The 24,476-nt window shown below is 41.5% G+C and overlaps 1 protein-coding gene across 2 annotated transcripts in view; it reads right to left on the reverse strand.

Annotated features, from left to right (window-relative positions):
* Positions 1-24,476, reverse strand: part of LOC142056000 (bifunctional heparan sulfate N-deacetylase/N-sulfotransferase 4) — a 106,822-nt gene that overhangs the window by 70,779 nt on the left and 11,567 nt on the right. For both annotated transcript variants that reach the window (XR_012660160.1, XM_075090120.1), the window contains exon 2: positions 18,849-20,093. Coding sequence is in view for 1 of the 2 variants with exons in the window: in XM_075090120.1 (XP_074946221.1) it covers positions 18,849-19,829 (981 nt within the window). In the remaining variant the exon portion in view is untranslated. The remainder of the gene's footprint in view (positions 1-18,848; positions 20,094-24,476) is intronic.

Genomic DNA, 24,476 nt, shown 5'->3' on the forward strand with positions numbered 1-24,476 from the left:
GGGAAAAATGGGAATGTCCAAAATATCCAAATGCAGAAGGACAGACCAGAAACATGCCTCTCCTCAGCTTTTTTTTTTGTCTGTGGACAGATGTTTTTAAACACATATGCTCAGTGTGCAGGGTCTTCCTGTTTTGTTGTCTGTCGTGTGTTAATTGCTATTTTTCCTTATAACTCTTTCTAAAGTATGTAATGGGAATCTCAAATCATTCACTCAAATCATTTCTGTATACCTTTCACGTCACTTCTAGCACCTATACACCAGCTGTGTCTGTGGGCTGGTATTTTTTTCCCCTTTGCAAGCCTGTCCATTGCCCACCCACTCTGTAAAAATCAGACTCCCTAGTTTCTAAGTTTCTAAGGGATACCGAGAAGCACCATAGAATCTTAGAATTACTTAAGTTGGAAAAGACCCTGAAGATTGTAGAGTCCAACCGCTAACCGGTCACTGCCAAGTCCACCACTAACCCATGTCCCCAAGCACCACGTCTACCTGTCTTTTAAATACCCCCAGGGATGGAGACTCAGCCGCTTCCCTGGGCAGCACAGAATGGCTGCTGGGCAGGCACAGCGCTTCTGCATTCTGCCAGCAGCTGCAAGAGACCCAAGACCCTGTGGACCCCACAAACACCGCTGGTTGTGCTGAGGTGCTCCCAGAAGCTTTGGAGCTAGGTGGGAGCAAGGAAACAGGCAGCAGTCATTGTCTTTTCCCAGTCTAGCCGTGCCCACGTATTTCACTGTGTCGTACGGGGGCGGGGGAGAGGAAGGTAGATCCTGAAGAGGTAGAAAAAGTCGGACTTAGTTGCGCTGTCAGTGAGAGCATACCTTGCAGTGAAGCGATAAAACCATTTTTCTGCTATTCTTTTTGGATTAAATAAAAAAGGCCTTAAGATTGAGAAAGGGCTGTCTTTTAAATCATTGTGGATTATTTTTCAATGGAGTGATAAGTAACATACCCGTATCACACAGTCTCCTTTGCGTTTACTTCCAATGATATAGGAATGCTTCTATTTTACAGAAAGCCCAAATTGTATTTAATCAATTTGTTGGTTTTATAGGTCCCCTTCTATCTTCAATGGATTGCAGTGAGACATCTGGCTGCAGTCTGCAAAAAAGTGTAACTGGGCTAGAACTAGAGTCCCTAAAGTTGCGTAGGCTCACAGAAATCTGTTCCAGCGTCACATTTTCCTTTGTTCTCGAACAAAAGGATGGCTCGCTAGGAAACTCCCATCACTCAGCTTTCCCTGGTGGTGCTGTGGAGAATTCCATGTTTTCGTCAGTTATTCTGAAAACTGGAGTTTGCAAAATCTTGACAAGTAAGGATGTGCTTTAAAAATCACTAGGATTAAGTGTTGCTTTTTAATATTTTTGAGACGTTTGGTACTTGTCTAGCAGAGCTTAACTTTTTTTGATCCTTCTTCCTTCTTCATGACATATTCTTGTGTTATCTAGGAAGCTCACTTCGTGTTTTGATTGTGTTTGTTAACTGGAATTGGAAGCTGCTGTAAAATGAAAAGGGAATTGCAAGGCAAATGTTCTCGCTTTACACCACCCTCATCTCTTTTACCGGGGATCAGACCACTGCTCCACTCTCATGTCCTTCAAGTTTAGAGTAGAGGAAGATAAAGCCTGCTTTTGTCCTTGAGGATGGCGTCAAAATTCCTCCGCCCCAGAAAATCCTCCTCCTTACCACTGCTTTATTATCCTTCCCAGCTTGAAGACAGCATAGTAAGTTGTCGAGAGGTGGAAGCTGGAAGATCCGAAGCAAAATGGCACTCCCATGGTAAGTTTCTACTCAATTCTCTTGAATAGAAACATCAAAGGCCAGTATGTTCTCTAATAAAATCAAGCCAGATCACCAAATGAAGCTCACAAATTTGAAATCAACTGTTCTAGAGGTTCCAGTAGGTTACTTTTTCATAAATGCAGGTAAATTTAGGAAAAATTGAGAACAAATCACTCTAAGAGCCAGAGGAAGTGCTTCAGGTCATAGAATCATAGAATGGTTTGGGTTGGAAGGGGCCTTTAGAGTTCATCTAGTCCAACCCCCCTGCAGTGAGCTCCAACTAGACCAGGTCTTAGATGTATGGTTAAAAAGTATCACCATGCCTTTCCAAAAAATGGGAAAATTATACTCAGAGCAAACTTGAAGTGCTGCCCTTCTTTAGATCACTCCGGATTAGAGACTTGAAAAAAACTTAAACCTGCCCCCTTAAGAAATTCGAGTTGTACGATGTAATTGTTGAAAAGGATGAAAAAGTCTTGCAGCCCTCCCAGTGACTTCCTAGGAAGGAAACTTCTGGTAACAGGGAGCCCTTCTACCTGGCACCACAACCCAAGGCAGATCCAGGGGCAGCAGATAAGTCCAGGCTTCTGCTGGTTGTGACAGTTGAAGCTGGATGCCCACACTGCTGGATGAGTTTCTATGCCCTGTGTTATTTAGGATGTCACACCAAATTATCACAATGGTCCCCTCTGGCCTTCCCAGCTTAATCTTGTGTAGGTGCTCACAGCAAGCCAGCCTGTCCCAAGCCCCCTGAGCGGGGAAGAGGAGGACCGGCTGGCTTGCCGGGCTCTGGAGAAGACCCTGAGCAAGGACAGTAGCTGCTTCCTCGCCCCATCAGTAGGAGGTCTGGCAGGGAGTTTCAGCCACCAGAGAGAAAAAGAGGTTTTGGGTGAAATCGTTGCTGTCTGATAGAGCTCATCCCTCTCTAAATATTGCTAAATCATTCTTGACAGGGATGACTTATCCCCAGGGCTTCTAAAACTGCTTCTGACAAACAACCTCTTTTGGTATTGGAATGCATTGAATTTCCCCAAGCATCGTGCATCTGCAAAGTATTTCCTCTTAGAAAAGTATGCTTGCACTCTCTTCAAGTTCCTCATCCCTGATTTTCTAAATTACACAGGATGAATGCTGTGCCTTGCCATAAGTACACCAAGTGAATTATTTGGAAGGGAGAGTAAATATTTCTAGCAAGAATTTTTTAATCAGAGAGTGTTTACTGATGTCTTTTACAACATGTTTTCTTGGCTGCTTGGAAAAGAATGGGAACATAATTTTGAAACTTCTTATTCTGTTCGCCAACTTATCATTTGTACGAGAACACATTCCCGTGGTATATAGAGCCTTCCACAGGGAACTTTTTCTGGTGAAAGAATCAGCCCACGCTCTAGAAGAGGGGTATGTCTTCCAAGCATAATAATGTCTGATGGCAACAATAATAGAGTGAAAATCAGTGTTTCTAATGTTTGTGATCCTTTTGTAAGTCTCACAGTAGTTGAAATTTTTGGTTTTTCTCTGTTCTCACATATCGAGAACACCAGCTGTCAATCTAGATGGCAAATAAGTTTCTAGCACTTAGGAACAGTGAAGAAAGCTAAGCTCACCAGCACATTAAATGCTTGCATAGTATTATCTCAGAAAACAAAAGATGCACAGAAAGGTTGGGGGGGGGGGGGAAGTTAGTTTTGTTTTTTATTTTAAAAATATTCCTATTTCAAAGCCATTCACATGCATTTTCGTGGCAGACAGGAAGCACCATTACTGAGCCAGTGAACTTTTAAATCCAGTTGCTTTTGATCTTTGTCATTATAGGTAGTATTTTTCTCTCTAAATATTCCCATTGAAATCTGTGTAGCTATTTGCAGTGTAAAGTATGAATCCATGTAACTTAGGAGCATTAAACAGAGAAAAATATGTTCAGCAAAGTATCAACGTTTTAATTATAGGTGCTACACTAAATTTCTATTCATTTCTGAAGTGAGAGCTTCTATTACTCCTAGCTGTGGTGAGTGCCATAATTTTACTTTATATGGGAATAGCTGTTTAAGAATCATAAATATTGGCTTGTTCCAATAGGTTTTACATGGCTAATGCTCTGCTACCCAAATGGGATTGTTTGAACAAGGTGTGCATTCAAATAATGAGAAGAACTTGCGGTTGGAAGATGAGCAGTAGCTAAAAGATAGGTGGTATTTGTCCATTGTGGAAAATCTTCCTTATTCCTTAAGCTCTTCTATGGGCTCTGCATTCCCCCTTCTTTGCCCCTCTCTCTGCTGGGCTTTAGCACACCTCAAACATTTGCTGTCTGTGGCTATAGCACCAGTAACCAGCCACTGAAGTTACTGATCCCAGAATATTTCTATATGATGAATATCAGCTGGGTTTGATCAGTTTAATGGCAGGAGAATATTAGAAGACTGGTTTTAGCTGTCCTACAGTGACCTCTTTCCAGCCTTTTGCGTACATATAGGTCTGCAGGCACAGACCTGTGCCTATATATATTGTAGTGACCTGTAGCTTTTCACAGGTACAAGCTCATCCTCTTACGCTGGCACGGGACATAATATTGTCCGATACAGCAACAGAGGAAAGCGAGAACAAGTACTTATGAAGGTACCCGATTCAGACAAAAATCTTCCCCCAACACATTTAGTCAGTTAAATGGTTTCAAGTGATTTTACTCTAGCCTGGCGAGCACTCAAAGGGTGCTCAATCAGCACCACGCTGCCCCGTTGCACCCTCGTGTCAGAGGGTGGACATTGTACTGCCTTTGGAGAATGCGCCGTGCAACATCCAGGGGCTTGTTGGCCGTGCCCACCCCCCCAAAGTAAGCCATAACAATAATGGTAAAAGAGTAATAAACTCCCTTTTCTAAAGACAGTTTCTTTTCCCCCGTGGCTTAGCCTGCTCTAGTATCAGCTATCAACACACCAGGGAATAGAAGGGAGTTTCCTCTTACCCTGCACAAAGTCTTGGAAGGAGAGACAAAGAGTAAGCGGAGCATAAGTCATTTTACATCCAAGTCTCAGCCGAGATCCTGATCTTTGGGAATTTCTAAACCTCCCTTCGGCATCATCCTAAACTCCTGAAATCAGCGTGCGTGTTGTCAACTCAAACTGTTTCCTTTTATTAAGCAAACAAATGACAAAGCGTCACTAGTCTGAGGCTTTGCCTCTTGTTGCTGAGCTTTGAAACATACCTGCTGCCTGAAGGCTGAGAGTAAATCCCCTCTGGTCTTTAACACAGAGCTGCTCTGTAACACCCACCTTGCAATATTTACAGCAGTGATGGGTAGCTTTTATTTCCCGATAATGTACTGGCAGCATGTTCCCAGTTACAAGAGAAATAATAGTGAAAGCATATGGGAAACCTTATTCCCTTTCCTAATAACAAATACAGTGGAATTACGCTTCATAATACCACAGACATATCTGTTTATGATGCACATAAATCTTAGGATATGTTACTAGGAAGACACATGCAGAGCTTTTTTATTAAAGAATTCGCATTCTGCAGCGGAACCTATTTTTTTAAAAAAGAAATGCATTATTATTATTAACCGTGCAAAGCGTAGCCTCAGCAGTTCACACTTATGCTGGAACTCCATTAAATATTTCCTAAATTAATAAGATTATAGAGTATTTAGTCTCCATTAATTATAGATACATATAGATTAATGCCTATTTATCCATGTATAATCAATTAATTTCCAAATATTTATGTTTATTTGTTGAAAAACCTACAGTAAGTATGATTACAAAGGAGACCTTCAGTCCTTATAGCCCTCAGGGATTAAATATTACTGGAAAATGGAGAGAGCACAGCCCTGATCCAGCGTCCACTTTGATCCTCATCCCTTGAGCCTTTCTCCCCTGTTCTTCTGTTCTTCACCTTGCTGCTTTTCCCCTGCTACTACCTGCTGCCCGTGGCATCTTACAGCCCCTCTCCTGTCTAGGATTCCTGCCTTTCTTCTCTCCTCACACGTTCCCAGCAATAAACCAAGCAGAGGTAGCGGGTCTGGCCTGTTGTCCTTGCTTATAGCTATGTTGTCAGTGCCTATGGCTATAGGAGCGAGGGCGAGGGGAGCACCCAGGCACCCCAGAGATGGCCACCTCCCGCTCTCCAAAGCCCTGAGGTCGCGGTCGGGGCTGTTCTTGCAGAGAATATTTTTGAGGCCAAACCCCCTTGGTATTGAAATCAATATCAAAACTTGTATTAGCTAAAACAATCCTGGTCTTGGATTTGTATCCACACGATTAATGAGCAGGCTAATGCGCAGACCTACAGGCTTCTGAGGGGTTTAAAAACCCGGGGAATGGAAAATTATGCTGAGATTTACCCTGTTAAAACAATTGGACCTCAACGCAAGAAGCCCTCGTGCTTTCGAGAATCCCTGACAGTTTTAAGAGCCAGTATTGCATGAGTTCTGGGGAAGGCAAGCAAAAGCTGTGTCAAAAATGTGAATGCAAACATTCTTTCTACAGCCTTTACTTGAAGGTCTGATGTTTGGGGGTGAAAAACATAGGTCCTCGAAGCCCGTGTCGTGATTCAATCTGCTTCAACCAAGGCAGTTCAAGTATAACATCGAGACGACTTTTAGAAATTGCTTAAATGTTGATATTTTGGATTTAACGTGTAATGTCAAAGTTACATTAATAATTCTGGCTTTTACGTAAAATGACAAGGCAGTAAAAACCTGAAATATCCATTTCCTGGGATATTCTCATATTTAAAGAGTGTCTCAGCAGAGTATGAATTATTTGCATTTTTTAATTTCTGGAAGATCAGCAATTCCAAAGCTACATTTAATTACGATCTTTTGGAATTATTTTTTTTTTAATATTCTTCAAACTGCCCACTTTTCCTTCAGCCTGCCAGAGCAGATGAGCTGGCAGAATATAATTTTGTTTAAATCACATTCCGGCAGAACATTCTGCATTTAATAAATCAACATTTTGCCACAGGAAACTGTTTCACTGGAGCAGTCCAAGTTGGCTGAGTAACATGAACATAAACTTCATTTTCCCCTACCTTGTCACTTTGCCATTTTGCAAGGGGTTTTCACCCATTTAGTCCAAGGACAAATGGATAAACAAGATCGAAGGAAGGAAAACTAAAATCCTAATCTCTAATTCTTTGAATTTCACGGTACCTTGGTCAGAAAGAATTGGGAAGTAGGTACTAGTTTTAATATATTTAATTTGTGATTTAAAAAAAAAGAAAAAAAAAAAGCCAGTTAAATGACTACATCAATGAAAATTAAACTCTCTCAACTAACTAATTCAGCCTTCTCCATTCAGAAGTGTTAAAAATAGCGTGGATGTAGTGCTAGAGAAGCTGAGTGTATATCACACCACAGATCCCCCTTCTGTTTGGGTGCTGTCTGGATGAAAACGTGAACAGCAGATTAAAAGAGTGCTGGTAATATAAAGAAGGAACAAAAACGTAGAAAAGAGTAAGGTTTATAGATATTTAGAGAAACTGTCGTGGCTTGGTAAATGGTCTTTGTAATTTGTGCTTCTGAAGGGGGGGGGGGGGGGGGGGAATCACCAGTGGCTTTATTTCCTCAGGAAAACATCTTATCGGAGATTAACACTGAGGTGGTGTTTTGCTAATAGAGTACGTCTGGGGATGGCGAGGGATTAGTTTCCTTCAGGTGAAAGTTAAAACAGCCAGTCACTGGTTCTGCTTTTCTGAGGTGAGCCAGAGGAGGGATAATGGCTTTACCACTCAAATTTAATGGCCTCTGAAAGGAACAGGCTATTCTAACCTTCGCTAGATTGCCATACATCTTGCTGCTAATTAAACAAAGGAGACTTTTTTTAAAGGAATCCAGGATTTAGGAGGGCCTGTCTCACAAAAACCAAATTAAGAAAAATGTAAGAGTTTCACCCAACCTCAAGAATTTCACCTTGTTGAAACTACTTTGCTTCCCAAACTGTGTCCACGTATTCTTTAACCTACCCACAGAACAACACCTGTGAGCTCCGTGCGCTTGGATGACAGGCCTGGCTGGGACAAACTGCGGACTCTAAACGGGCAAAGTCACCCTTAAAGAAACCACGTTGCCTTAGTAGTCTGTTTGTGCCGACGTTAACTGGAAATACAAGAGGTTTTTATCATATGCTATACTAATCAAGATAAATGCTGGAGTTTTAAATCAGAAAACTTTAATACGTGCGATGCGTTGCAATAAATCAAATCCTAATGAACAAAAACGCTGTTCAGGAAGCTCCAGAGTATTTTTACTAATACACTGGTTTGCAGGAAATTATGAATAACTTATCCTTTCATTTTTCTGTTAATTTTGAAAATGAAATTCTTTTACGGTTAAATAAAAAAGTTTTGTTTGTCTTCATCCTGGCATTTCTTGAGAGAAATTCTCAACTTTTATAAAATATTCAGTATAAAACATTGTAACTATTGAAATGATAGTTTATCATATTTAATATTTTCAGTACTAAGTTAGAAACTTTGTCCACATGAATGACGTGTTTAAATCACTAGTCTTATATTATAGTATTGTAGTTGCCCATAAGACCAAAATTCTTTTGTACTTTTTTTTGGAGAAATGAATTAATAGCAACCAAAAATCATGTTTATGTAAGTATAGTCGGACTAGCGAGGTTTTTTTCACAAGGTTATATTCAATTGTAAAAACAAGAATGTGAAAGAAATATGATTTTAATAAAAGAAAAGAGACGTACACTGTAAGGTCCTATGCAGATGAATCACACAAAGAGTTAGAAACCCTGATTTTAGGACCACTGCATGTTCTGGCACAGAGAGAAAGCTAATTGTGAGGAGAAGTATTACTTTACTAGGTCAATGTTTCCAGAATAAAAGGTTGCCGTCAAAATAAAAATGTAATGTGTGGCGACTCATCTGTGGGCGATGACGCTCTATGGGCAGCAGTCCTCAAATCACTTTTGCGTCTTATCTCTAAGAAAATCTCCGCAGAAACATCGCCTTGTGCATTCGGCCCATAAGGACCAAAGTTTTATTCCTCTCGCCTCCTGTATTTCTGTAGTAATTGTGTTTGCTGCCTGCAGGAAATGATTACAGTCGGATACAAAGCTATGCTACATCCATGTACGTCACTTGGCGGGGGTACCACTGTGCACTCAGAACAGGCGCTGTAAAAGGGACGTGTAGATAGCAGTGCTAATAAATGTATGGATAAGACGTTAAAGGCCACGAAATGAAAATGAAGGGTAAGCTAAAACTGATGCGTTGGCATCCTGCTGCTGAACTGAGAATAGGCTGGCAGTGAAGAAACAGGGATTTATGGGGAACCTTGTTGCTGCTAGCATGTGTGCAGTAGTAAATAAACAGCAGCTCTCCCGACCTGGTGAATGAGTAATCTGTACTGGCGGCAAAAACGCATGAAAGAAGCGAAAGTCTCTCGGTGAGGGGGTTCAGAGGAGCGGGGCAGCAAACAGGGATCTCTGCAAACACAGTCACGGGAAGCTACATTTGAGACACGCTAACCTCTAACCCCCCGCAGGTGCTTCCAGGCAGGCATGCAGCACGCAGCAGAAAGCCAAAGTGATCTTGTAAAATTCCTAAGCAAGGGGGCTCTGGGAGTCTATGGAAGGGCAAGATTGTTCAGGAACTTCCCAGCACTATGGTGTCCATGTTTCCACTGTTTCATAAGTTTATGTGAGCATGGGCAAGGTTTCATGGGTGCTGGAAGCCCCAGATAACATCAGCACTGTCGTGTGTCCTGGTACAAATATTCCCAGTCAACCCTAGTATGGAAACAACCGAGGCAAGTTGAAAAGAGCTTTATACTTATGGCTGTGAGCGCTGCCCTGCTCTCTGAGAACGGGCTGCCTCTCCTCCTGGGACACTGGCAGTGGCATGCACCTGTAGCATGGGCCACGGCAATGGAGGACAAGGTGGTCTCCCATCTATTTCTCGTTCAGCCTGCTATATATCTTGTCAATGACAAAGAAACTCCCTAGAATCAACTGAAACTACAACGTGTGCGGGGACCTGACAATAAAGGTGGATGAATCAGTGTTCAGCACTGCTGGTGCAGTGCTAACCTGGTGTGCACAGATGTTAGCCTTCTTCGGGAGATTGGCATCTGGAGAGCCAACCATCTGCAGGTTCTGACCATCGTCCTTTGAAAGCCCTAGCAATACTGCTTTGCCGCAGTGCCTCGTATAAAGTGAGACACTGATGGGCACCGTTTGGTGCCCGAGAATCCCAAATGCGTACCTGTTCACAGAAGCCGGGATGGCAGCTATAAGCGTACCTGCCAGACCTTCCCGAGAGCGCGGTTAAACGCTAGCAAATAACGAAGGGTTTACCCATCGCTTGCCGTTGGCGCTCTTGGTTTTAAGCTGGAGAGCCTTGATTTGTGTCTCCGCAAAGGGTTGGAGAGTTGCCATGCCAATAGGTCAAAAACCGACCATCAGGTCTAACGAGTCGGCACCTGATGGAAAACCACAATGCATCGTGTAGTGTTTTATTACAGCTCGTGCTTTCACAGCAAACCCTGAAAACGTTGCATGATTTTGTCTTCTTTTGCTTGGCCAGTCACCAGAATATTATTATCTCCATAAACATAAAAGGCAGGATGATTTTCTCATCAGGTTTGAGTCTTTGTGTGTGTGCTTATGATCTTTGCAAAAAAACCCAAGAAACTCTCTGATGCACAGACCTCTCCTTCAGCGGCGAAGTAACTACATCAAACTTTCACAATTTCAAATGTTCAATGAAATAATTTGATTTTTTTGTGTTTGTTTATTAAAGTAGCTACACACAGACCATATGAAATTTCCTAAATAAAATAGTTTCTTGTGAAGTTAATTTCTCCAGATGAATTACTGTGTTTGTATGCAAAGCACTACTCTCTGACAAACTCTGCTGAAAGCAACGTATGACTCATTCTTACTATTCCAAGCTATGCATGACTCATGTTGAACGATGGATTCAGAAGGTCATTTGTTCTTGTGTCTCTACAAAAGTATTTGGACTCTGTATATGTCCAGAGGAAAAGGAAACCCTTAAGAAAATTGCCTAGCCCTTTGGGGAAAGCCTAAATCTCCCCGTAGATGAATGCACAACTCACTAGAAGCAATGGTCACATCCTAGATTTTGGCCAAAGGCATTTTTTTTTTTTTCTGAAATGAAGCAGGAGGTTTAGCTTGAAGGTTATGCCATTTTCTGGTATAGCCATCTGCTTGCGATTTGTCAGTTTTGAAGAGCCAGGTGCTGGCATGTGACGTTTACTTTCAGGAATGGTAATTAATAGACAGTGTCCATCTACTAGAAAGTAATTTTGTGCTTTAGAGGGACACCAAGCCCGGCGTTTGAGGCGCTGCTCTTGCTAGACTTTTATTCCGCCCTCTGCGTAAGTTGGAATTTTAGGAGCAATGGTATTATTGGGTTGATGGTTGGACTTGATGATCCTAGAGGTCTTTTCCGACCTTAATGATTCTATGATTCTATGAATTTGGTAACTTTTACCTAAAAGGCCTTACATTATTACACCTGTATGGAAAGAAGGCAGATGGAGACCTATAACGTTAGAGGTAAAAGTACTAATGGAATGGGTCTATGGCCATATTCGTAGAAGAGACAAAGATGATCATTAATTTCTTTTGTGTGAGCATATGCATATATAGGCATATGGATAGATAGTAGATAGATCTGTCTAAGAATTTGAAACAAGGCTTAGGCAAAGATTTGTTTCCATACTACGTTATGATACAGAGGTGGGCAGAAAATGCCTGGTTAATTATTGCTAAATATTTTAAGTTTCAAAGTTCTCCTTTTCTCTTTGAGATTTTCACTTTTATCTCATCCGTTTGTCCATCCTTCCATCTATTCACCCTTTTCCTGAGCATTGCCGTTTTCAAATCATTTGAATAATGCTAATGATACTAAATTGAGCTTTTGCTCTAAGTGTTGTTACTTCTGCTCACATTCGGATGACAAAGGCATATTTAAAGTTGCTTAAGTAACACTGCTACTAAAGTAACGGCATTACATATGGCATTCACGGTAACGTGTTTATTGCTGTATCAAGTGCTTTTAAGGCAATAATTACGACTGCTCTTTAAGTCTGCATTGGCTAGCCTTTCTAGAAAGGTATTTGATCATTTCAGAGAGTGTGATTTTGCTACGCAGGAAGCAATTGTTATTGCTCCTTCTTAACTAATACACATTGTTTTAAAACTCAGGTTAATGTAAGCCTCTTGAGAGGTTCATATGAAGCTGCCATGGGTTTTGGCTCTTACAGATCCCCTAAATGTTCCAAAAATGATTTAAATTAAACTAAGTAAAGCTAAATCAAAGTGTTCCACATATATCCTGGAAAGATACTGCAGTATGATACAACCTATGACTTCAGAACTATTTTGGAGAAGGGATTTGGGAAATCAGTACAAATCCAGGAAACCAGCAGAAGTATAGACAAAGGAATGTATCGTGAGTCAATGATGCTGAGCACAGGCTGTGAGCACTAGATATTTCTGAATTAGACCAATAACTAAAAAAACCCGCTCCTCTATATTTTGAAAGGCATTGTGCTGTTTTTCAGAATTTCAGAATTGTTTATGTTTCAAAATTAAGCTCTACCGAATTCTTAGAGCTAGTTAAGAAGCTGGAAGAATGAGGGATGATTTTTCTCTGTTGTTTTTTTTGGTTTGGTTTGGTTTGGTTGTGTTTTTTTAAAATTCATTTGCTTGCTTTGTGAAAGATTAAATGTCTTTCCTTGGGATAAAAAAAAATCAGATTTGTGATAATTCTATGGAGCTTGAACAAACAATATCCAATTGCACTGTTTGGAGTCTTGTAAGCCAGCAGACAAAGAACCAGTGTGCTCTCTAGGACAGAACACCGAGTGAGTTTTCAAACATTCAGGAATATCTTCCTTCAACCGTATGATGGAGGTACCCTTTTATGAGTGGGACACATGGAAGGAACGTAATTGTCTAAGCTAATGAAATGAAAGAGCTAGAATATAAGAGCCACCAGAATTTGTTTTCTGGCAAGACTGTATAAAACACTGTCAAGACCTACCATATCTTCCGTGGGAAACCTGGCAGATGAGAAACCCCCAAATCTATTATAATTCAGGCAGGGTACTCGGATAGACAGTCAATCTGCCAGGCCGCCAAGGAGAAAAATAAATGTTTTGCTGATGGCAAAGGAATTGTGTTTTTTATCTACATCAGGACTGAAATTCTGAATGAAAGAACAGGCTTTATTGAAACAAAGGAAGTTTTGTGTGATGTATCTTGACAAGGCACTTGAGCAGTATTCAACGCTCAAATTATTGCAGAAAGAGCTGGGTGATTCAAGAGACCTGAACAAGGAAAATATTGAATGAACTGTCATCTCTGCTGAAGCAGAATGAAGTAGACACTCCCATTTTCAAAAAGATTTTCTCATTATTAAATTTTTCTTATACTGCCTTCTCAGCTGCTTTTTAAATTCATTTTTAAAGTCTTTAAGACCATCCAAAAGTGGCAACTGCAGAATTTCACCTCATTGTGTTCTTCACTGGCCCTCTCAAATGCTTTAAAAGGTGACATAAGGGCACCACAGCCTACAATGACTAATGCTTGGCTGTCTCCTCTAGCTTCCTATGCTCATACGTCTTCTGTTTTTAGTTTCTCCTTGTATTATCAGTTGGTGTGGTTACTTTACTGGCGGGAGTTTGCTATTATGAAAAGGCTATAGGGATGGCTATTGCATCTCACGCTACCGGCAAGGAAGCGATTGCTGTTGGCAGCTTCTGCTGCAGGAAAAAGCCGCAGCTGAATGAACAATAAAAACAAACATTTGTTTCTAGTTCCTATTCGTAGCATTAGGAGTTTCAGATTTTGCTAAAGCAAAGAAATTGGGGATTGATATGGAGTACATTTGGAACTAAATGGATGAAAATTGAGATATTGGGCTGCTGTAACTTCCATCATAATCTTCCCTACAGTTGTGTAAGAGTACAGGAATGGTACAAGAGAATAGAGCACCTGGAAAAACTCTTCAGAAACCTAAGTTAGAAATCCAGGTATCCGTTATAATCCTTCCTGACTCTTAGTTCTGGTCTTGACTACTGCTGGCAAACTTCTACAGAAAGCTGGGCACATTCCATGACACTAGATGCCAAATTCTACAAAGGGATGCAGAAATGTGTTATTGCCGTTGATAAATAGTTTCCTCGTCCACCTGCCTGACTTGAGCCTGTACCACCAACTCCCAACAGCACGAGAGGTAAGGCGTCCCAGCAGAACTGAAGTGGGAACGAGCGTTGGTCTACAACAGTTTATTAAACTCCTTCTTTCAAAGGGCATTTAGACTTTGCATGGACAGGGAGGAGAGTTTGCACACAGCAACACAGAGCTTTACCCACCCTGTGCCCACCTGCAGCTTTGTACTATCATTCTGCCATGCCTGGTGATGTGGCCCAGACGTCTCTAATTATTTCACCTGAAAGCAATTGTCCTTGCAGAAAGATCAGAAAAAAGCATATGCTGGAGAGATTCAGTTGTTGAGCCCAGCCTCCTGCTGAGCCAGTACCCTTTAATTTGGAATTATCAGAAAAGATGCAACTCCAACATGAATTACTGTCTTTAAAATACTAAAATGAGCAAGAAATCACAGCCTTTAAGTGTTCAAGGCATTCTAATGATAGTGAAGGTCAGAGACAAAATGCAGACTTGTGGAAGCGAGGAAGTGTCAGAGACTCATGTAATTCTTATTTCCACTGAAGTAAGTGGGCAGAAGCTTAGAGTGGAAGAAGGGGGCAGAAAGCAGACAGGCTATTCAGTGCAGCAAGGACAAAGAGGGGCCGCAGTCAACAGTGACACGAAGGGCATTCCCAAGCATAGCTCCATCATTTCATAGTATCTCAGAAAGCACAAGGATGCTCCTGCCTTTATGGCAGCAATTAGAGAGGATACAGAAAAAGGAAGTGCAGCTTTTAGAGAAAGGGGTTTTGTGACATGATGGTGCTGGGATGAGCAATTTCTCTTTGATTATCAGCTCCAGCTGGGAGAGTGGGGGAGGAGAGGGAAGCAGGTGGCTCCTGAGAGATCCCACCTGGAAGAAGGCTATAGAAGGGAAGCTATGCTGCAGTGTGAGTCCTAGAGTTAAGAGGAGGGTAGAAAGTAAAAGGTTAATGCTTTTGGTTGTTTGGTTTTTTTTTTTGTTTTTTTTTTTTAATGTATTAAATAGTAGGAGCCTTAGCTTGTATTTTGATCTTGCAGGGGTTTTTTTTTTTTTAGTTAACAATAGAAAGTGTATTTGTGAAAGGTGTTGCAAAAGCCTTGGTTGCTGCCTTGAGCTCTTCCTGGGTGAGTAAATATTGTATTAGCTCATACCTTAGCAACAACAACAAAAAAGACTTTAGCAAGGTCTTACTACCTGTTTGGGTAATGCAGCTCTGTTTGTGCTCAGTTAAAATGAGGCTTTAAAGGTAGAAGTCTGGTATTCCTTCTGTGTGGCAATCCCAGACACAGCATAACCAGACACTTCTAGGGTTTTTTTTGCTAAATCACTGATGCCAGCGATCCTGGACTTGTGCGACTGGGAACCGATACAATCTGCAAGTACATGAATTCAGTAATTCTGCAAATTAACTGATGAATTCTTGAGTCTTTTGCCTTCTAAAAATCAAGCAGTGAGATAATATATTGGTAGGAGGAGAAGGGAGAAATTCATTTGCAGAGGCTCACTAGGCTCAAGATAGATCTCCCCAAAGCTTGGGAAAATAGCTTTCTGTGGCTCTGCGGAGTTCCTGTTTAATTACTTAGCCAGATATGACCTTGCACAACTTCTGTAATACAAGGGACTAGGAGATCTTTTGTGGTAAACAGATGCCATAACAACTCTGTTATCTAATCTCTGATGCCACCCTTTATAAAACTATATATATATATATATCCCCAAAGCACCTAATTGAGAAATGGCTTTATGAAGGGATAAAAACATTTGAGTTGCAGGAAGACGTTACACAGGAACACTGTTACTTGGGTTTTGTTACGTATGAATACTGTTATCAGAAGACTCATTTCTAGTCGTGTGTCCTTTGGGTTGGCAGTTATTATACTTTTGGCCACTGGAAGGAAATGCCTAAGAGGTTGAGCAGAGTGATGTTATTTAGTTGTATTTTTAATACAGTTTAGGAGGTGTGTAACTGTTCGTCTGCAGTTTTCTTGCACGCACCTGGGAATCTGCCGTGTATGAAAGCGTTCCCAAGGGACACGGGTGTGCCTGGCACCTTAGGAGAGCCTAACCGAGAGTCCGTATAATCCTGCAGAGTGAACCTACGCTGTTCGCAGTAACAAACGCTAACAACTGAAGGAATTGGAGAAGTAGTGATGTGGCATAATGCGGTGGATTGTACTGTGTTGAGAAGTTGTTTCATTCCAAGCACTGCTTTACGTGCTTCTCTTATACAGAGTTTCAAAAACAAAACAAATAACAAATATTTTCTTTTATATTGGTGATGGTCATGTTTTAAACTTGCATTGTAGGGGACAGGATGAAATGAGTTTTGAAGTGTGTGACATTATAAATGTGGACTGTGGGGGTGTGGGGTTGTTTTTTTTGTGCTAAATATACCTGTAATGTGCAGTTCAGGAAACAAAGGAGATGGTCCAAATATCTTGTTGAACAACACACGGAGCCTGTGCTAGTCTCTCTAGCTATTTGAGCCATGCACACATGCACCCTTATCATACCCTTACAGGACAAGCGCAACCCGCCCCTAAACCTCAAGGTGCCACCGGGTGTCAGAAACAGCCTCTCACCTGCTGTGAAAACACAACCCCTACTGAGCAGCTGGCCCCAGGTGCTGCTTCCAAATGCATGGTAATACTTTGACATCACTTAAATACCAGCCTCTTAAATATCATCTCCCTTTGCTATTTTGCCTTTCGAGCAAAGAAGCTGCTCTGCTTTAAGGGGAGAAGGCAAGCCCGCTGGTTCTTAATTGCCTCCTTCCCCAAGTGACTTGGGAGATTGTTCTCTAACTGGCTGTAATTATCCTTTATTGTAAACTAACCAAAGTACACTCTGATTTCAGCATTATGTTCATTAGCATGCATCCTGTTTTGAATATTAATGGATTCTGGGAATGTCCAGTCTATAAGAACAGACCGATTTGCGTATCAACTGTTTGTGAAATACCCCGAGGAACAAATTTGTACCACGTAACTGATTTGAAATGAAACCCACAATGCTAAGGGCACAATATCAATGGATGGTCAAGTTGCAGAGTGGCTTTACTCTGTTTATGTGGGCGTCATCTGAGAGGGAGATAAACTTTTTATTGTCCCCAGAAGAGCGCTTGATGGGAAGGTGGTTCTGAGCCTGTGCCAAGTGCTGGTGGAAAAGTTTGCCTAGTGATGTTGTCAATTGCTGGAACATAAAGGAGGTGACTGGGGGTTTTTTCTGCCTACTAAGATTATTCCAGTCAAAAGATGGATTTGAATTTCCAAGTGACTCTGTGTGGATGCTCTTCTTATAGTAACAGGGGCTGTTTAAACAATGTAGAATAATAGACTTCCTTAGTGGAGTAAACCACATCAGAAAAAAAACACTTGCAAAAATGTGCATGCAGAAATCTATTGCTGAAAAACTTGTTCCACAATTGCCTTTCCAGTTAATTTCCTCTTGTATACAAGCCCTTCCTCAGAGCATTTTGTCATCTATTTCCAGAGTGAGTGCACTTGATCACTGAGCTTGTGCGCAGCGCTCAGATCTCAAGACACCAGCCACTTGGAGTGCCTGGTGCTAGAAATCAGCACTGATGAGCATTCACATGCCTGGTTTGACTAATAGAACTACCCAAACTGTTCTGATGTGCAAAATAGTTTTAATTGTATATGAGGCTACTGCTTTTGCTGGCTATTTCGATACCTCTCTTAATGAGCTGGATGAGGAGGCAGATGAATATAGAAGTTGGAGAAATGGAAATAAGGATTAAGAAACAAAATAGAAATCCATGTTTAAAAACAAAAGACTTGCTTATTGCCCATGAAAGCATTGGGGTATTTACAGGGGAAAAAAAAAAACAAACACAACACTTTATCCTAAAGGCTTGAATGTGATGTTGCATGCTTAGGAACTTCAGTTAATCTCTGACTATGATGATTCCCACATGTGAAAAATTGCAAGGAAACAACTGTCGTGCTATTGAGTCCTGTCTATTCTTTCCAAGTTGCACACATCTTTGAAAATTACTCTGAACAAATCTAATGGCATCCCTGGGTACTACAGACTATGAAAATAAGTTTAAAAGAGCCTCTGAAGAATAGTCTGTGGGCTTTTCACCATAGTAGATGATTCTGTCACTTGCTAAAGTGTAGGCTAGGCTTCTATCCTGTCACTGGTAACTTTAAATGCTTATCTACTAGTCTGCTAGTGAAAATTATCTTGCTAATTCTTGTAAGTCAAAATGTGACTTTTTCAGGCTTTTTTGCCTTTTGGTCTTTTTAAATATAGTGACAGCTATGTGAGCTTTAAAAAGGCAACCGTCTTCTATTGTTCTGCCTACTTTTCAGAAGTAGTAAGAGAAAGAATATGGAAAATGCCTATAAATGGTATTACATATGCCACATATATACATGTGTATGTCTGAATGTGCATAGGGAAAACATTGTTATCTAAAAATTCAGATATCTCAGCAGCAAGCTTGATCCAGAAATAGATATATTTTTATGTGTTTTAAAGAAAGATCTCTCTTCTGTGAGGAATAAAAGGTCTCCTTTGTTACCCAGGTGCTCTGGGTGAATCCCTTGAGCAGAACCTATAGAAGCAAGAGGCAGCCAGTACATTCACTATATGCAGTACTGTGTGAGGCTATCTCTATGTATTACTGTATATACACATACGTGAATGCATCTCTGTACATATGTGGGTAAACAGACTTTTAAAGTAATCTCAGGTTATAGCTAGCAGGTACAGAAACTATGTTTGTACACTTTCAGCCTTTACCAGGAAATGGAGCTTGCCAGCTTGTTCAAGCTTTGTCTCTTTTTTTTAAATACCCATTTGCACATACACGTATCTGGGATGGTATCCCCCAATTCTTGCCTTACCTTCACATCGTTGATGTTCATCCTCGTTCCCTCCTTCCCAACAAAGATATCATCTATGTCAACCAGGATGTACCTATCCAAGGACAAGGTGAGCTTCTTCCCCGACAGGAAAGAGATGGCATCAATAAAGATCAGTTTGTGCAGCCAGAAGGTCAGGTTGTTTCCAAAAAGGACTCTTTGAATCCCGTCATGAAGCCCCAAGTCTTGGATGACGGTTGCATACAGAGCAGCCTTTGGCAATGCCGCGGGGGGCGACCTGGAGGTCTGAAGTTCGGTTAAAATCACGGGTTGGTAGGTGGAATGGTTAAACTGGAAAACTGTCCAGTCTTCGCCAGGCAGTGGACCTTTCTCAACCCTTGGCGCTTTGGTAATGCGCAGCAGGGGAGACTGAGGGTTTACCACACAGTCTTTGAGGGCTACGTTATTGTACAGATGTAATGGCAATCCTTTCAGTTTTGTACTTGGGGAGCTGTTCTCGTTGGCTTTATGAAAACCAATTATGCTAACACTGTATTCCACACAGTATTTTTCCAGAAGCTCTCTATTCCACGAGTCCATGGATACATATTTTAAGATATTCTCATATATAACGATCGTGTATTTTCCTCTTCCGTTGTCTGTGAGAGGGGGAATATCCCCCTTAGCTGGCGTGATGACCATGTGGTACTGAAATCTGCTGGACTCGAGAATGGCTACGATATCTTGCCCCAGCTGGGAGTACTGGCTTTCCACGAACAGGAGGACAGTGGGATCAGTTTTAGATGGATCAATTGGCTTAGCTGTTTTCAGCTCCGAGGACCTGTACGGTAGAAGTTTGAGGTCTTCACACTCCGCTTCTCCGGTGGCTTCCACGAGGGCCATTTCCTGCTTGTAGCCGGTGTAGAGGTAATAGGCAGAAATGACAATACTTGCCAAGCAGAAAGTCGCCAGGAGAATGACCAGCGTTCTGAAACTTCTGCGGAGCTTCACGATTAGATTCATCTTTCGCAGGACTTCCAACTTCTGTTGGACTTGCCGCTTTTTTTGTTCTCTCTTCCTAAAGTGCCATAGGAACGAGGAGGTGCAGAGGCGCCGATTCCCCTCCCGAGACGTTCATGTGACCATTGCAGTGCATTTATGAAGCTGTCGGGGAGGTTATAAAGCTGTTGGAGCGGGAAGTCAAAGGATCCGGAAAGCTAAATTGAAAGAGGTTTTCTCAGAATACAGCAGCTGCCAATAATCAATGAAGAGGACTCTTAACATTATCTGCAACAAGAAGTAAAAGAGAGTAAATAAAATCCATAAAGCAATTAAAAACACACGTTAATAAAGACTGTGATTGATACTGGTAATCTGAGTTAAGAGGGAAGTTTATGAACAATTCAGGGAGCATTCAGTGTCACTTGCTTTTGCGATGTATTAAGATAAGCTGCATTAAACAGCTCTCCCGTATTCTTAGGGTAGAAAAATAAGCCTAAACATAACTTTTTGAGGACATGGATCTCTCCATTTATGGGCACTTCTTATCTAAAATGGCTCATTTCTGTTGCAAATGGGAATGACTAAAGATTGGAGGACAAAATTAGGACAAAGTAAATGTTTGTTAAATATGGGCCACGTTCCAGGTCAAACTCGAACTACCTGTTTTGAAAGGGGTAAGAAATTCTGTGTGGGACTGTGAAAACTAATGAAATCAAAGTCATAGACACGAGAGGACTTCGAGGAAAGGTCTCTTCTCTCTGGTTTTGATTCTGTACCTAGGGTGATCCGTACTTTATGGTGCGTTTAAAGACTGTCTGGAACGATAAAGGTTGCACATGGATTTCCCAAATAAATGAATAGGCTACTAAAACTGCAGGGTACAGCTGTGCATGCCTCTGCCTCCATCAGGGAGGCATGGAAGGGAGTTGTTCGGCAAGCTCTGAGCAGGCACGTAGGTGTGTGCCCTGGGCCATGACACCTCCAGCTAAAGGGCCGGGCCTTTGGTCTGTCCCTGCTGTGCTGCAAGGCTGAAGTTTGAGGTGCTTAAACCTGACTGCCTGGCCAGCTCTGAAGCCCTCGTGCAATTCCCGGTAGTTCTACCTAAATTCATGCAAAATTACCACTAGTAACAATAAACCATATGACTCAGAGTCAATTAAAACTAAATAAATAGCCCATGCTGCTCTATGGATTTAAATAGGAATTAACATCTTTCTGAATTATTGATATTGTTTACCTATTGGAACAATGTGAGACTGTAAACAATGGGTGATTTTTGAACTGCAAGGAAGAAACGCGATTTCTGGGCAGACACTTGTCAGTTGATGTGTCCTCCGTTAACTCAGATTACATTGTGAGTTTCATTCTGAAAACTATTCATTCACTTTAAGCTTTACACTTAGAACTGGAAAATGCTTGTAAGAAAGGTACTGAAGAAATATGCCTAGCAGTATATTTAATGCCTCCGGTATACAGTTCTAAGGAAGCTCTTGATTGTGTCAGTTCAGGATCTTAAAAATGCAGGTGAAAAGTTTTAATTTTGCTTTAAATGCCTCGTTTGCCACCTTCCTAGTGTTAGTGCTCTACTGCTCTGGGGAGCTTATCGAGCAATGAACAGAACGCTGGAGTAACTGAATTAATAGGTCTACTTGCTCATGAAAGGCTTGTTGCTGCTCTCGCAGTTTAGAGAGAGGGAGTTGTTGCTGAGGCCATTTGTGACTTTGCCAGGTTCAGGCTTTTATCTGTTTTTCCTTTCTCGGTTGGAAGCTTGCGAGGAGATTCGTACCCCTGTGTTGTGGGCTACTCCATCAGTGACCCTGCTGCGTGTCACACAGCAATTGGCCAAAAGGTGAGCAAGGTGGGTAGTTTATCCATGAACAGAAATAAGACAAATGTTCTGTATTTAGCAATGTATTATGTATGAGAGAAGAAATAAAAAAGAAATCACAGCTATTACTAGGAAATGAAAATTATTCTGATAATTTTAAGAGTATTTGCCCCCCTTTGGTGCTTCCCTTGTTCCGCGTTTGTCTGCTTGCCAGGATCTCGCTTCTTATTAAACCTCCAATTAAGATTTTATCAAAAGATAAAACTGGATCAAATGAAGCATCCTCTGTGAGGCTGCGTTTCAGTTTTGGTGACATTGATGAGTCACTCAGCCCGACTCTGAGGCTTTATCGGATCGGGAGAATTGCTCTCCGTGGGAAGGGCAGCCTTGCTGGGTGGGTAATCTGCCCACAACACGGCTAATTGCACCAAGCCTTAAGTTTGCGAGCATGAGATAGGCAGGTATCTTGAAAATAATAATTAAAAACCTCTTTTGGACTCCACGTTCTCTGCTTGCTTTCAGCACTAGAGGGCAATATTTTCCTGCTTTTTAGCAGACAGCACCTGCTCTCACCTCGACTCACAGAGCAGACAGCCCTGCCTGCAGGCAGGCTCTTTCCAGAAGGGTCTCGGAAATCCTCAGGGCCAGGTAAACCACCTTGATTAAGACTCTTATGTTTAAACATAAATAAAAATCAGTACTTCTGCTCTAAGAAATCTGCCAGTAAATCACACCGAATGCTTACCAAATGTCTCAGCCTACACCTGTAGCGCAAGGGAATAGCATGCAAGGAGACCGGAAAGTGCACATCTTTTCCTCACTGTTCTGTCCTGCTGGATCCCCCAGGTACTGGCATTGCAAGCTGTCAAAATAATACACTTCACGAGCCAGATCTTTGCTGCTGCTATTGCTTGTGTTGCTGAAATATGGGAAGCCCCTGACTTTATACTAGCCAAAACAAAAATAGTCTTCATCGCAAATTATTTGATCCAAATAACATTGGTAAAATCTCTTCCAGTTAAAATATTAGTAATCAGATTTAATGTAGACTAGTGCATCTCTTGTGTGCCGATATTATAACAAGTGCAAGTATTCACACATATCTAGATGTCTAAATATTAGAATTGATAAGGAATTAAAATTTGCATATGGAAACCTGGCACTGGAGCAGATCTTTTTAGTTTGCACGTTGTGTTTGAACTGCTCTGTTGAACTGATTATACTATTCCGGAAAAAAAAAAAGAAGTGTGAAGTAATTAAAGTTTATGAAAATAAATCAGCTATATTAGCCATTAGTGGGACATTTTCCAAGACATAATTGGAAGTTAAGTGCCGTTTGTGCCTTTGAAACTCTCCCCCTTAAAGTTCAACAGCTTTATATTGGCTCAGAAATTCAAATATCTTTGGAGTACTTCTGTGCTATATTAATTTGAAAAACATGAAAATAGGCCATATTTCATAATTAGCATTACTAATGTAGTTTCATTTTTAAAAATGGTGTTTGAGGTCCTGTGTTCCTAAGGTCACTGGTCAGCTGATTCATTGACTCTTCAGGGGTACAGCCCAAAGCTGGGTACGTTTGATTGAGGAATCAAGGGCTGGTCCTTCGGTAGATCTTCAGTCTTGCGTTCAGCTGACTTCCCAGAGATGGGGCCCTTCCCCGGAAACGGCAGAACTCTGCAAAATGTGTCTGTTGTGATGCCACAGCCGTCTGCAGGAACTGTAATTTTTCTTTAATTCAGGCAGCCAGAGAAAAGGAGGTTTAAAAATTGCTGCCTCCTTGCTAAATAATGCTTCCTGCTTCCCCATAAAAATGCATTTGACTGATGCTTAAAGCATACTGATTTTTGAAGATTGAGCGATTAGGACTCAACTATTTAAAACCGATAGCACAATAGTGAAGAGAAACAGCTTCTTATTAATACCATGTGTTAACGTTGCTTCAGGAATTAAAGCCGATTCTCTCATGGTCCAGTTCCTATAACACAGGCCGCCTCACAGGGCTTAGTGGTTTAGTTGCACCTAATTTGGTCAAGATGCTTGTTAATCAGTGGGGGCAACACAGATGTTGCAGAAGGCAGTTACATATTGCAAAGGTAGCTGTTAATTGCTTATGAGGGATAGCTGAAATAATGAAGTTCTTGCCTGGGTAAATAGGGAAGACTCCATTAAGGGTGAGAGTTGCTGCCTTCCATCATCCATCAGGGGAAATAGGTGATATGTGAGCAGTCTGGCTGTGGCAGGAGGACGGTGGCGAGTACTCGCTGCGTGGGCTGCCAGCCTGACCAAAGGGCAGGGACAGCCCTGCCTCGCAGGGCTGTTGTAAGCTCTTCTCCTGTTCTGACCTCTCCTTGTAGGTAGGCTAGGGATCTCTGATCTAGTTCAGTGTCTAGGAAGCAGAGACCCTGATGTTAAGCAAACATCACCCTATGGACTAAGCTAATAGACTTCACATCTGCAGCAGGGTAGGAGCCTGTTGCTGATTACAGTGCTGAGTAGAGGAGCAGGACACTTGTTGATCCCTTGCAATACGGTCATCTCTGGTCGCCTGCCTGTAGCAGAACAGAACGCTCTACGGGTAATTCATCTGGAGGCAGGCCAGAGGTTTCCTCTCATCTCGCTCCAGCATAAATCAGAAGTCAGAATGTCTTTATTTTCTATATAGAAAACTTCCCTTTAGGCTAAAAAATGAATGCAAACTCTTTCCTCTTTCCCTTCCTTTCTAGGCTTGTATGACTCCTGCCATTTATTAGCAGTCCAATGATCCATGATACCTACTTGCTGCTCCTTACGTATGACTGCTCATTCAATACAGAAAAATAGCAAACTGATTTGAGTGA

The sequence above is a fragment of the Phalacrocorax aristotelis genome, chromosome 4 (genome assembly GCF_949628215.1).
Source record: "Phalacrocorax aristotelis chromosome 4, bGulAri2.1, whole genome shotgun sequence".
In the NCBI taxonomy this organism is placed as follows: domain Eukaryota; kingdom Metazoa; phylum Chordata; class Aves; order Suliformes; family Phalacrocoracidae; genus Phalacrocorax; species Phalacrocorax aristotelis.